At 42.7% G+C, this 14,680-nt stretch overlaps 2 protein-coding genes across 8 annotated transcripts in view; both read left to right on the plus strand.

Moving 5' to 3' along the window:
• The window catches only part of ENKUR (enkurin, TRPC channel interacting protein), a 44,556-nt gene extending 43,813 nt beyond the window's left edge, over positions 1–743 (plus strand). Inside the window, exon 6 of the transcript XR_007475275.1 lies at positions 277–743. The gene's annotated coding sequence lies outside the window, so the exon portion shown is untranslated. The remainder of the gene's footprint in view (positions 1–276) is intronic.
• Positions 226–14,680, plus strand: part of PRTFDC1 (phosphoribosyl transferase domain containing 1) — a 101,897-nt gene continuing 87,442 nt past the window's right edge. Inside the window, exons 1-3 of one of the 7 annotated variants that reach the window (XM_033407889.2) lie at positions 226–359; positions 9,402–9,548; positions 10,527–10,592. Coding sequence is in view for 4 of the 7 variants with exons in the window: in XM_033407892.2 (XP_033263783.1) it covers positions 12,688–12,735 (48 nt within the window). In the remaining 3 variants the exon portion in view is untranslated. Of the gene's footprint in view, positions 360–9,401; positions 9,549–10,526; positions 10,593–12,542; positions 12,736–12,783; positions 13,348–13,374; positions 14,277–14,680 lie in introns of those variants that run through there. The other 6 variants (XM_049705373.1, XM_033407892.2, XM_004280958.2 and 3 more) reach the window with 6 other exon arrangements.

A 14,680-nucleotide genomic window follows, 5' to 3' on the forward strand; every position in this document is an offset into this window, starting at 1 on the left:
TGTAATGAAACCATTTTAAGTAGTAAGAAATTGAAAGACAGAGCTCTCAGTTAATTTTATGAAGCATGCAGTCTTAGTTTTCTAAATACCCTGGATAAGTTAGCAAGCCCTCTGCAATGCTGGGACTCAGAATCGGGGCTGAGCAAGTATGTGAGGGCTGTGGTCCCTGAGGGCCTGAGTACAAGGAATAGATACAGCGGAGAGGAAGGAAGGGGATGGAGGAAAAGAGGAATAATACAAGTGATAGTGATCCTAATACGAATGTAATCATTACAGCAGTCACATCAGAGAATCATGGCTGTTCTCACTTTTCACATGGAGGAACTGAATCTCAAGGTCGTGAGTCCCAAGGCCATGCGGTAAGTGGCAGAGGCAGGGCACACACTGCAGTGCTGTGACTCACCTGTGCAGTAGCTTTGCTCAGCCTAGCATGGGTGGCTCTGGATTAAACACAGGCCTGGGACTTCCCTGGTGGTCAAGTGGTTAAGACTCTGCACTCTCAGTGCAGGGGGGCTGGGTTTGATCCCTGGTCAGGGAATTAGATCCCACACGCCACAACTAAAAGATCCCGCACATGGCAACGAAGGTCCCATGTGCTACAACTACATGGCAACGAAGATCGCATGTGCTACAACTAAGACCCATGGCAGCCAGATAAATAAATAAATAAATAAATATTTTTTTTAAAAAAAGACAGGTCTAAGAAGAGAAGCTTATTTCCGAATCCTGCCACAAGCCTCATATCAGTACTTAGGGAAGGACTTTATGCTGCTCAGCCTTACCTGAAACTCACCTTTCTTTATATGAGACAGAAATAATGAACCCTATAAGTCTATTAATTTTTTTTGCCATGCCATGTGCCTTGTGGGATCTTAGTTCCCCAACCAGGGATTGAACCCGGGCCACGGCAGTGAAAGTGCCAAGTCCTAACCACTGGACCGCCAGGGAGCTCCCTAAGTCTATTAATATCATAAACTCAAATTTCCATTTTGAAGGACTAAGAGAAAACGGAAAATGATTGAGTCCATAATACAGAGAAAGTGTAGAAACCAAGTTTTGATTTTGCTTTTTGACCCAAGCTTTGATTTATATTTCTCTATGTCTGAAACATAATCAACATTTTCTTTGTGTTTGGTTGTGTTTCTGTACTCCAGAAGGCATGAAAGAAAGAAAACCCTCCCACAAACTTTTCTCACATTATTCCATTGAGAGAGGGCTACAGACTAATTAGCTATGGGTCTACTGGCTATCAGACAAACCTTTTCCTTTATCTCTTCAAAATAGAGTAGAAACAGTTGAGACCAGCATAAGATCTGTTACTCTAGGACAGTGATTCCTAACTAGAAATGATTTTGTCTTTTCCTCCCCTCCAGGAGGACATTTGACACTTTCTAGAGATATTTTTATTACCACAACTGGGAGTGGTACTGGCTTCTAGTAGGTAAAAGTCAAGGATGCGGCTAAACATCCTACAATGCACTGAACAGCCCAACAACAAAGACTTATTTGGCCCCAAATGTCAATATTGCTAAGGTTGAGAAACCCTGGTCTAAGATCTGGTAAAATGCTTGGGAGTTTACGTACCTGGGCACGCCCCTGGCAAAGTCTTCTAGGCCTCCAAACCTAGGGAATCTCAGCACAGTGGAATTGCCTAGAGCTTTGTGGGAAGAGAACATTTTCCCTGTATTCTCCATTAATTTTCACAAGTTCATAAACTGGGCTTAGATAATTATTTCCACTGTCTTCTTTCTCTATTTTTTCTCATTATGCAAAGGCAAACCGGATTTTGAGAATTTTTGCTTGTCTCTTATTTTACATCATTTTTCATGGTTTGATTTTTAGGCCAGATTTTTCCTTTGTGTTAATTTTATTATTTTTACAAAGGGAAGAAAATGTGGAAGAAGATTTGGAAAAAAAAAATTTAATGTCTGATCTAAGAATAAGAACAATCATTGGAAATTTATGTTCCAAGTTTTCTGAATTAACACAAAATGGTTTCTGAACAACTACTCAGATGACAATTTCAGTAACCATTTTCAGTATTTATAATTTTTAAAAGTCTGCTATTTTAAAAAATTCAATCTGATTAGACAACTGGCCTGAATCCAAGAAGTATGCTGAAAGCAAGAACTCAGAAACACAAACTAGTTTTAAAACTTAAAAAAGAAATGTTGATAAAGAATGCAGAAAGTTCACAGGTAAGAAAAAAAGAAAACGTAATACAAAAGGTGATAGAACTTGACTATCAAGGTGAAAAGGTAATGAGTACAAAGTCCAGGTATGACATTTATGATTTTTGAGACAGTCTGTCTATATCACTTAAGCTTTGGCAACATCCCCAGACTCATAGAGAAGACTGAGTCATCCCTCATTCCTTTATTCTCTGTTAAAAAGGTGACCTGGGTGTATATTCTGTGACTGATTGTGCTGAACATGCTGAAAATCTGAGAATAAAAAGCCATTGACATCAGTTGTAAAGTGAGAAAGAAATTATTTCCTGGTTACGCATTTGGCCTTATCATGCAAACTAGATTTTTCTGGCCGCCTGTTTCTTTAAATGGTCTTAAAGATGTGTTGAAAATATCTCACCTGTGCGACTTTTAGGGTTGTTGCTATGTGTGGGTTTGGTATGAACCAACAAGAATCTGAAAGTTATTTCTCAAGCCAAGAGACAAACTCAGATAATGACAAAGTTGGCCTGAGCTTTGAGTTCAAAAGGATCATGATAGTTTTGCTGAGCTCAGAAATAGCGGAGAATGTGAGGTAAAGTGAGTGCTAAAGCAAGAAAACCACTGACCACAGCAACCAAATAGCATCTAAAAATGGCCTGTGGAAACAGAGCATGGCTTTACCCGAATACTAATGCAATGCCCAGTCCTGCATCGAGGGACAACTTTCCACGAAAAGACTTTCCCCAATTGCTCCTTACAGAGAAAATTAGAAAAATGTTAAGTGATTTAAAAATTTGATCCATTTATATTTGTTCCTTAGGTGTAAGTTATAAATATTGAGATTATCAATGTATTTATGTTTGATGGAAACTTATCTGAAGTATATTCATTAATTTTGAAGTTAACTTTTATTGTTGTCCTTCATATTCCAAACATGAAGAGCATTAAGTCAAGCTAATTTTTTTCTTTCTAATATAAAATAAAAAATAATAAAGCAATAAATTAAAAAATAGACCTCTTAATTCAGATTCCATTACTATTTGTGCTAATTATACAGAGGCTTTTCTTGTAGCTTACTTTTGTTTTACATAGATGACATATATATATAGATTATATATATATATATAAAGTTGATAACACAAGAATTATAATTTCATGGAAAATATTAGCTCATTTACATAAAGAAACTGTAAATGATTTAGAGTATAGGTTTTTTTATTTAAAACTTTTCAACTGATCTGTTTATTAATGCAGAAATTCTAACTGATTAGGAATTCCATTTAAAATTATTCTTTTTTAATAATAGATAAAATGTATTGTGCACTCCTTAAGTATTTGGTACTCTGAATACATTATTTTATTTAAGACTCACAATAACCCTAAGAAGCAGGAACTAACATTATCTTCATTGAACAGGTGCAGAAAATAAGGCAAAGAAGTTAAGAAACTGGCCCAAGGTCAGGTGGTAGGTGGTGGAGTCTGATTTTAAAGCTGAGTCTGCCTGAGTTGGAGCCAAAAGCCTAAAACAGAGTACCATAAACTTTTCATTAGTCTCGGTATTACTTTATGGACGACAACAATAAAAGCACATTGTTTTTATAGTAGTCTATAGTTAAGAATTAATCACAAATTCAAACAGACTTTTCTTATTAGTTCCAATTACTAAGCTTTTAACATATGTTAGCTAATACTCTTCCCTCAAACCTCAAAGTGTTTTTGCAATAAAATTTTATTCATGTTCAGTTAAAAATCCCATGAGATTTACTATAATTTTCCATTGAAGAAAGACATTAATATTGCAAGCTAAATTTAGAACCATATATCAAGAGCCTTAAAATATTTACATTCTATAACTTAGGAATTCAATTTCTAGAGAACTTATCCTCCAGAAATAGTTAAAATACATATAAATATTTTATTACAAACATAGCTATTTATATGTTTTTATAAAATCAAAATTTGGAAGTAATAAAAATATATTGAGGAATGGTTAAATAAATGATGGCATTGCCATTTCAAGTGATATTTATAAAGAGCTTACTATACCATGGAAAAACACTTGAGTTATATGTTTATTTTAGTTAGTGTGTGAAGCAGAGAAGCAGGGCATTATAGAGTAAGCAGTTAGTCACAACCATGTAAGATAAACTTCCCAGAATCGCAAAATTAGAAGATACCAAACATGTTTAAAATGCCTTTATATTGTACTCTTATTATTCTATATTTTCCAGTTTAAAACAATTTGCACATACTAATTTTCAAACGAAAAAACACATTTTAATTTTCTTTTAAAAAAGTTATAGGCCAGTAAGATGGCAGAATGAGAGCTCCCCTGCTTGTGTCCCCCACAGCAACAGTACTTTGGTCATCCTCAGACAAAAGTGCCTTTGTGGGAGCTTTGGATCCAGGTAAGAGGTTGTGAAAGCCTGATGGAGCCCAAGATCGTCGAGGGCTGTTTTTAGAAGGCACGCCCACACCCAGGCGGCAGGCGCACTGACCGCGGTCCCAATGACAGGCCCAGAAACAGCCTGTTCTCCCTGTGGACTTGCTACAGCCCCATTTCGCCTTGGGCCTGCCAACAGCACCATTCCCCAAGGGACTCAGGAGGATAACTGGCCTGCCAACCTCAGTCCCAGTTGTGGACCCTGAAGTGGCCTGTGACCCAGCTCCAGTCCCTCTGGGCCACAATCCAGAAGTAGTCCTGCTTACCCAGGGACCGATGCCCGTCAGTGACCCTGGAGGAAGGCCCACCAACCTTGGTCTGATGGTGGAGCCTGAAGTGGTCCTACAGCTTGGCTCTAGCCCTTCTCAACCGTGGTCTGAGAGGAGTCTTGACAACCCAGGGACATGATGGGAGACGTGGTCCTTCACATTCCTGATGGTGGGCCTGCTGACCTTGCTTTGTTTACATATCCTGAAGCAGCCCTGTGACCTCGCTCCAGCCCTACTTAGCCATGGTCCAGAGGCAGTTCAGCTCACCCAAGAAGCCAGCAGGAGACATGCCTCCCCACGCCCCTGGAAGTAGTCCTGCAGACCTCAATTCCAGCTGTGGATCATAAAGCAGCCTCTCATCTCAGCTCAGTCCCTCTCAGCCATGGTCTAGGGCAGTCCTGCATGTGCAGGGATCTGACCACTGACCCAGCAGGATCTCTCCCAGGAACCTGGTGGGAGACACACCTGTCTGTGTATGTGACAACAGGTCGGATATCTGCAGACCCAATTGCAGACCCTGAAGTGGACACTTGTCCCAGCACCAGCCCTACTGGCCAAGGTCCTGGAGCCATCCGCCCAGAGACCAAACAGGATCCACGCCCACCTGAGCCCACCAACATCATGAAACACCACTGCGGACCCACACCCCTGAACAGCCAATGGATCAAAGAAGAAATCAAACAGACCTTGAGACAAATGAAATGGAAATGAAAATGGAAACACATACCAAAGCTTATGAGATGCAGCAAAAGCAGTTCTAAGAGGGAATTTTTCAGTGATAAATACCTACATTAAGAAAAAAGAAAGATCTCAAATTTACACCTATAGGAGCTAGAAAAGAACAAACTGAGCCATCAGTTAGCACAAGAAAGGAAACAGCAAGGAAGAGCATAAATAAATAAAACAGAGATTAGAGCAGATCTATAAAACTAAGAGTTGGCTTTTTGAAAAGGTGAACAAAGTTGGCAAACCTTTGGTGAGACTAACCAAGAAAAAAGAATAAATACATAATATAAATAAAATAATAATTTTATAATAAAATAATTTAACAAAATTATAAATAAAATTATAAATGGAAGAGGAAACATAACTGATACCACAGAAATATAAAGGATCACAGGAGACTACTATGAATAATTATATGCCAACAAATTAGATAACATAGAAGAAATGGATAAGTCCCTAGAAACATACACCTCTCAAGACTGGATCATAAAGAAATAGAAAATCTGAAGAGTCCAGTAATGAGTAAAGAGACTGAAGCAGTAATCAAAAATCTCCGAACAAAGAAAAGCCCACGACCAGATGGTTTCACTAGTGAATTCTACCAAACTTTTACTGAAGAATCAATGCTAATCCTTTTCAGACTCTTCTAAAAGATTAAAGAGATGGAAACACTTCCAAACTCTGGTTATGAGACTAGCGTTACTCTCACACCAAAGCTAGATAAGGACAGTACAAGAAAAGAAAATTACAAACCAATATCCCTGATGAACATAGATGCAAAAATCTTCAACAAAATACTAGCAAATAAAATTCAACAGCACACGAAAAGTATCATACACCATGATCAAGTGAATTCTATGCCTGAGTTGCAAGGATGGTTCAACATACACAAATCAATAAATATGATATACCACATTAGCAAGGTAAAGGATAAAAATAATATGATCATCTCAATAGTTGGAGAAAAAGCGTTCGACAAAATTCAACATCCTTTCCTGATAAAAACTCTCAACAAATTAAGTATAGAATGAATGTACTTCAACATAATAAAGACCATATATGATAAGCCAACAGCTAACATCATACTCAGTGGTGAAAAACGGAAAGCTTTTCCTCCAAGATCAAGAACAAGAAAAACGTTCCCACTCTCACCACTTCTATTCAAGATAGTACTGAACATCTTAACCAGAGTAGGCAAGAAAAAGAAATAGCAGGCACCTAACTCAGAAAGAAAGAAGTAAAACTGTCTCTCTTTGCAGACGACATGATCTTAAATATAGGAAACACTAAAGATTCCACCAAGAAACTGTTAAGAGCTAATAAACAGATTCAGTAAAATTGCAGGATACAAAATCAACATACAAAAATCGGTTGTTTCTCTGCACCAGCAATGGACTATGTGAAAAAGAAATGAAGAAAACAATCCCATTTACAATAACATCAAAAAGAATAAAATACTTAGGAATAAATTTAACCAAAGAGGTGAACGAAATATGTACACTGAAAACTATAAGACATTGATGAAAGAAATTGAAGAAGACACAAATAAATGGAAAGATATCCCTTGTTCATGGATTGGAAGAATTAATATTGTTAAAATGTCCATTCTACCCAAGGCAATCTGTAGACTCAATGCAATCTTCATCAAAATGTGAAATACCTTTACATATATCTAATGGAATATAATGTAATATTATATGTTATCGATTATATTTATGTTATGTATTCCATTATAATATACAATATATCCTGCTTTATATATAAATTATATCATTTCATATATATGTATAATATTCCACTATATACATATAGTAGAATATTATTCAGCCATAAAAGAGAAGGAAATCCTCCTTTTTCTGACAACATGGATGCATCCGGAGGACAGTATGCTAAATGAAATGACAGACAAGACAAATACTGTATACTCTCACTTACATACAAAATCTAAAAAAGTAAACTCACAGAAGCAGAGAATAGAGCGGTAGTTTCTAAGGACTGAAGGTGTGGAGGTGGAAATTAGGAAATGATCAAAATGTACCAACTTTCAGTTATAAGACAAATAAGTTCTGGCCATCTAATATACAGCACAGTGACTACAGTTAATAATACTATCTTGGGGCTTCCCTGGTGGTGCAGTGGTTGGGAGTCCGCCTGCCGATGCAGGGGACGCGGGTTCGTGCCCCGGTCTGGGAGGATCCCACGTGCCGCGGAGCGGCTGGGCCCGTGAGCCATGGCCGCTGAGCCTGTGTGTCCGGAGCCTGTGCTCCGCGACGGGAGAGGCCACGACGGTGAGAGGCCCGCGTACAGCAAAAAAAAAAAAAAAAAAAAGCAAAAAGAACTTAAATGGACATGGCTAAGGCCTTTCTCAACCTCTGAAAGGCCAGCCAAAAATAAATAAATAAATTTATTTAAAAAAAAATGAATCGAAACACACTTTGGTAAGTGTTTCTCTAGGTGGTATGTCCGTGTCCAAATCTCTTTTTCTTTCTCAGTCTCTTTTCCCATGTGAGACAACATCAGACCTCAAACTACTTCTCCCCAGCCTCTTTCTCAAGCTCCCCCCACCTCGACCCTAAACTACCACCCAGAACCTGGCAAGAACTGGATCAGTTCCTGGGATACTGCTGGTGGCTTTCATATATCAACTCTGATCTGAAGAGAATCCATGTCCAGCCAAGAGAACATTCAGTTCCCATTCCACCTGGTCCTTAGTCTCCCCACACCAGCAAAAGTTTTCATCAACTAAGGTCTCCTTGTTTTGTGTGTGTATGTGCGTGTGCGTGTGCGTGCGTGTGTGTGAAGTGGACATCTTTCCATTAGAAACTTGGCACTGGCTGAGGCACCAATTAATTTTGCATAAGTTGCCACTGCACCATTAGAGGCTAATCCGTTCATTCGTAGCCACAAGGCATTGTGTTAGGGTCACGTACATGACTTGTGCCTCCAGCACTATGGATTTATTTAGTCCTTAGCCTCTAGTTCCTGCAGCTGTGTCCTTTCAATGACTGCTTTATGGTGGCCAAGAGAGTTGAGGTCGCCTGCCAGGACTCTGAGATCTGGAGGAACACATGGACACATTATTCCTCTACTCTGAAGCTATCCAATTCCTGTTCCGGTCAGATGGGGAGATAGTGGGAGGATATCTCTGAAGCAGCCCAGCACTTACTGTTGATGATACTACTTATGCCTGATATTACTGCAAAAGAACAGGCAAATTTATCCTCCGCGTTCTTCAGTGGAAGGTTAATTACCAGTGAAAGTGTAATAATGCAAAACGTAATTCTGAATGTAGCTCCTGGGTTTCTTTGTAAGAACCGTTATGGAGACATTATTTTTTTTTACTCTAAGACTACGCATTGGATCCAGTCTGCTTCAAACAAGAAGCCAGGAAAGAGGGCTTGCTATGCTAATTGAATACTAATTAGGCTTTTGCTTAAATTGTTGTGTGTTACAATTATTTGCAACTATATTTTTTTCTATATTTATGTTGAGGGGAAAAAAAAATACCTGAAAGGTAGCAAGATTCTTACTTAGCCTGAATATCTGGAAGAAAGTATCTTTCCACTTTTTTTGTTTTTTTTGTACTTGTAACATTTGTAAAGGGTTTTGTTCTGCACTAAGAAAAAGCAAAATATCATCATCATTATTACTGGCCTTTGTTCACAATGGATTTCATCCAGACTCTAATCAGTTACTCTGTGACTAACAATCTGAGTCACTAAGTTTCACATGTTTATGGATTTCAACACAATTCCCAGGCTGAGCGTTTTTTTGTTTATTTTCATGTTTCAGGACTCAAAAAACTAAATGCCCTTCCGGATTTCGAATGTGGTGTCACTGAGTGACTGGCTCTGAACAACTCAGCACATAGACTGAATCACTCCTTCAACAACAGATTAACATTGGCAAAAGGTCAAGAACTAACCAAACTGGCAAAAGGTTAGTATATACTTTTAGGACAAAGTCTTTAGCCTGGTGGAGAATTCAGGTAAACATAAATATTTGTGTTTACACCATGGTAATGGTACTAGACAGTTTCAGAATTGAAAATGCAGGAACCTCCAACTAAAAGGGGATTAAGAGAAGGACAAAAAAATGCAAGTATATTTACTGGTTATTAACTTTGTAAAGATCTACGTCTTTATCCTTACAGCTTCTTCAAGGGAGTATCAGAAAATGGACAATCTGAGCTAAAATATCCTTTTTTATGGAAAATTCCATTATTTTAATAATTTTCTCTTTCTACTGTATCCATTCTCATACCAGTCCCATCTTGTCCCTAGATTATAACTGTCTGTGGTTGGTCACCCTACACCCATCTTAAAAATGCAATTACCCTCTCATTTTCCCATCAAATAACTTTATAAACATTTGGTCACACATTGTCACAGCATCTCCAATTAATAACACAGTTATTAATTAATTAATAACAGTTTTATAGCACTCTTCAAAGGATCCTCTTGCATGTTAGCTCATGTTAATCTCATCTTCATATGCAGTAGAGCAGAAATGTATTGCCCCTCTCACGGATGAGAAAATTGCGGCATATTGATGGATGTAATTGGCTTAGCCTCAGTGGCTCACGTCATATGGATTATTGCTAGAAAAATCAGAATCCTGGTCTGAAGCCATTGCACTAGACACATAACAGAAATTTGAGATTTAAAAAGAATTTTTGCCTCTGAGTCCTCATATGCAAGATTAAGAGTAAAGTCTGGACAAATGATTTGTTATTCTTGGGTATCATCGGTTCTTGCAAATGCTATTTGTGATATCAAATGTATATTGTATTACATTAATGCTGTCCAAAGTATAGAAGTATAAGTAGATCACACAAAATGTTATCAAAATATAAAAAGATAATAAATAAAATGAATTTTAAAAAATGATTTGTGCATCATTCTGTATCCTTCATAGGATGTCCTATGGGTCCCTACGGGATGTTCTTGAGTGTGCATTCTTAAGATTCCTGTTGTCATTCAAGTAAGTGACTTTTTTTTTTTGCTTGTGAACCTATTGGATTTTACATTTAATTAATGGCCTTTCTAAGGAAAGATTTATCTACCATATCCTTTACATCTTCCACAGTGCCTGGGCTGGGCACACAGTAGTAGCTTTTTTTTTTTTTTGTGGTACGCGGGCCTCCCACTGTTGTGGCCTCTCCCGTTGCGGAGCACAGGCTCTGGACACGCAGGCTCAGCAGCCATGGCTCATGGGCCCAGCCGCTCCGCGGCATGTGGCATCCTTCCGGACCGGGGCACGAATCCGTGTCCCCTGCATCGGCAGGCGGACTCTCAACCACTGCGACACCAGGGAAGCCCAGTAGTAGCTTTTTGATTTCAGTAGAGCAGCTACATCTGTAACCTATTTTGAAGTTTCTTGTCCCTAAGGCCCATGTACCAACACTGAGCATCCTATGGGTAAATTTGATTTTGCAGCAGTAAGACAGTGGGATTCCTTAAGGCATGGTTGGTGAACCATTGCATCACATTCACCTGAGTGTCTTGGTGCAGATGTCTGAGTCTGAACACAGAGCTTCTCCACCATAACCTACAGAGTAGGCGGGTGGCTGCCTCCCCAAAAGAGTCTTCTGAACTCTAAAGTTGGATCACCACTTTTCAGTTTCTGGAAGTTTAAATGACTTTGGTTGTGAAGATGCTTCCTGGGCCTGGTCTTTGACAATGAAAATAGAAGATGGTCCCTCACCTTTGAGAAAAGAGGTCAGACTATAAAAATGGCCCGAAACACGGACGTCTGACACTTATCGAGAGAAAATGTTTACCTGTGCAGGAAACACTGTCACCCAGTTTATGAGAGCCAGCCCACAAGCACAGCACCTAATTTCAGCAATCCACGAGGCTGCCTTCCTTCCACGTGCTGGCACATAGGAGAGGACAAACAGGGCTGAGCGCGGCCATGTCGGAATGACTAACATTTTTCCAACCCACAGTGACATTACTGACTGATAACTATTTTCCCCTCAAACCAAGCAAAATCAGCATTCCTCTCCCTCCCTTGTGCCGGACCCGAAGATGAACAAGATAGTCTTTCGGAGGGGCCCGAGTTCAGCTCGGGGCTTCAAACCTGAGCGGGGCTGCAAAGGATGAGGCGGGAGGGAAAAGACCAGGGCAATGAATGCATATAAAGGGAGGGCAGGGCCCTTGAGGAACAGACAAAGAACCGGGACCCTCATTCCGGGGGAAGGCTGGGATCAGGGGTTGAATTAACAAAAGATTCATGAAAGAAGGCTTCTGAATCTGGGAAGAGCGATGGCATTAAGCTGCAACCTGAAACAGTTAAAATCTGACCATACGTTCTTACAAAAGTGGTAAAGTAGATGATGTGTCAAAACTTCTCTCTTTTTTTCGCCCTGAAAGGGGTAAAGGAAAGGCCCTATTTCCCAGTCTACATCCTGTAACCGCGGGCATGGTTCAGGGATAAGCCACCGCACGGCTCTTTCAAGCTCCTCCTGGCTGGGCAGTTCGAGGATTTAAAAAACACATCATAGCTTCGCCCACAGCCGTACTTCGAGAACATCCTCTACTGCAGGCTCTTTCGCGGATTTACTTGGGATAAACAGCGCCTGAAAGTCAGCAGGAAGGCTTCAAGGACCTTGTCAGCCCGAAAGCTGGGACGACAGACCCAGGGAGGCGGGGGACCTGGGCACGCTTTCTGTTCCTGTAAAAACCGAGCCGCGGGCAGCCTGGGTCTCGCGGGTCCCCGCGGGGCTCGGGCTGGGGGCTCGTAGACGGGCGGTGGCCGCAGGGGAACACGCGCGGGCGCCCGGGGGACGGCGCTGAGGTGGAGAGGACGCCGCTCCGCAGCTGCGCCCCGCGCCCCCGCCTCCCCGCCCAGCGCCCAGCGCCCGAGCAGCCGCCCGGGTTGGGGGCGCGGGCCGAGGCGCTGGAGCCGCGCCAGGCGTGGGGTCGTCGGCGCGCCGCGGCTTCGTCGCCCGGCGGCCCGAGGCGGGGCGGGCCCCCTCCCACGCCCTCCCCCCCTCCCCCCACCCCTTCCCGGCCCGTCACCATCCCGGCTTCTTCCCGCGCGCTTCTTTCCTTCCCGCTTTCCCCGGAGAAACATGGCCGGGAGCCGTGAGGAGGCGCCAGACTACGGGCGAGGCGTCGTGGTAAATGCAACTCCGGTTTCGGGGCCGAGTCGCGCGCTCCCCGCCCCTCCCTTGTTGGCACCCCCCCCCCCTTTTAGATTAAACGCCCGAAATGCATTCGGGAGAGAGCGGGCCACGGCTTTGTTCTTCCCTCCCGACGGGATCGCTTCCATCCTCCCCCTCCCCCAGTCTGACCCCCCGCTTAACATCCCTTCACCCCGTGTCCTCAGTGTCCCCCCCGCCCCCCCGCGCCAGGAATCCGCTACTCCCGCGTTAAGGCCGGGTGGCGCCGGCTCCCCACTCTCGCCGGCCACCGGGAGTCACCCCCGGGCGCCGGGCGGGCCTGCGAGGACCCCCGCGGGCCGCTCTTGTGGGCTTCCTTCCTCTCGCGCTCCCTCCTGACTCCTTCAGCGCGGGCTTCACGTGCTGTTTTCAGAAAGGGTACTGAGGGCGCTCCGGGGCAGCCAGGAAGTAAAGGATCTCTAGTGGACGGAGCTTGAGCTTGGAAACCCGGGCGAGGGCTCTTTCTGTGTGGCCTCTGCGCGAGCTCAGGACACGCTAGCGCCGTCGAGCGAGCCTCTGGTTCGTCAGAAGGGAAACAGCGCGCTGGGCCCGCTGAGCCAACTAGAGAGGGTGTGTACAGAGTAGCTAGTAGTGCGTCCGAATGAGAAGGTAGGGGAGGATGGGGTCCCAGGCCAGAGCCTCTTTATCCCTGGGGATCCCTCGAAGTCAGCCAGCGCCCGGTGGGTACCCATCGCTCGGTGGGTACCCATAGCTCGGTGTCCTGGAATCAAATCTGGTCTTGGCTTATGGCCGCTGGCTTCGGCTTGGTTTAGAATGGTCTCTATGAAAGGTGGTAGTTTTAACGTGTCAGGTTTAAAGTGATCTGCGGGTGCGGTGTGGGCTAACTTGCTACATTAAGAGTCTTTGTTCAGGGATCAGCCTGTAATGCACAGATAATCTGTGTGTGACCGGGAAGGGACTACAGGATTAGTAACGTTCTGCTAGGAAACATCTCGCAGCCTAACCGATCTGTTCAGGTTGAACCGTGTTGCCCAGTATTAATTTCAAAGCCGGGCGTTTCCTTCTTAAAGGAGGAGTTCATTTACTTATTCATTCCACTCATGTTGACTGTCCTGCTGTGTTCCAGACCGTGTTCTAGGCTCTGGGGAAACAAAAAGCCCTGTGTTGGTGGAGCTTACATTCTAGAGGGGAACACAGGCAAGCAGTAAGAAAGCAAATACACGAAGAAGATACTTTCAGAGAGTGATATGTGCAGTGAAAAGACAAGAGCAATGAGACAGAGAGTGGTTGGCGGAGGCCTGGGGGTGCTGCTTTATAGCTCAGGCAGAGCAGCCCCTCTGTGACATCTGAGCCAAGACCTGAAGGCTAAGCAGAAGGTAGCCACGTGGAGACTCTGAAGAAGGGTCTTCAAGACAGCGCCTGCCAAGGGCAAAGAAATCATTACATTCTGAGAAGGAATCGTGACATCCAGTCTATGCTTTAAAAAAAAAAAGGTCATTCCAGTTGCCATGGAGAGGATGGTCAGGCCTAGATTTCGGGTGAGTTGGAGGGGGATGAAAATTCTGGACAAGTTGAGTCTCTAGTGCCTGTAAAGCCTATGGGTCAGGATGCACAGGAGGCAATTTGAAACTCCTGTTTGGAATTCAGGAGGGTGATTGGTTAGATTCGGAAATTGTCAGCAAATAGAAAAATATCTGATGCCTGGCAGTGGACAGGGATGCCCAGTGAACATGGAGAAGAAATGTGAAACTATTGTTAAGGGTAGAAAGCCCCAAATGTAACAGGCCGAGTGTCTGGGAGAAGCCAGATAAGGAGACCAAGAAGGAGTAGCAAAGTAGGAGAGAGCAGACGGGGTGGTAGGTGCCTAGGGAACAGAGTTTTGTGGAGGTGAGGATAAGAGGTCAGCAGGAGGGACAGATGCCTCAGGAAGAGCAAGTGGCAT

This window comes from Orcinus orca, chromosome 2 (assembly GCF_937001465.1).
Source record: "Orcinus orca chromosome 2, mOrcOrc1.1, whole genome shotgun sequence".
In the NCBI taxonomy this organism is placed as follows: Eukaryota; Metazoa; Chordata; class Mammalia; order Artiodactyla; family Delphinidae; genus Orcinus; species Orcinus orca.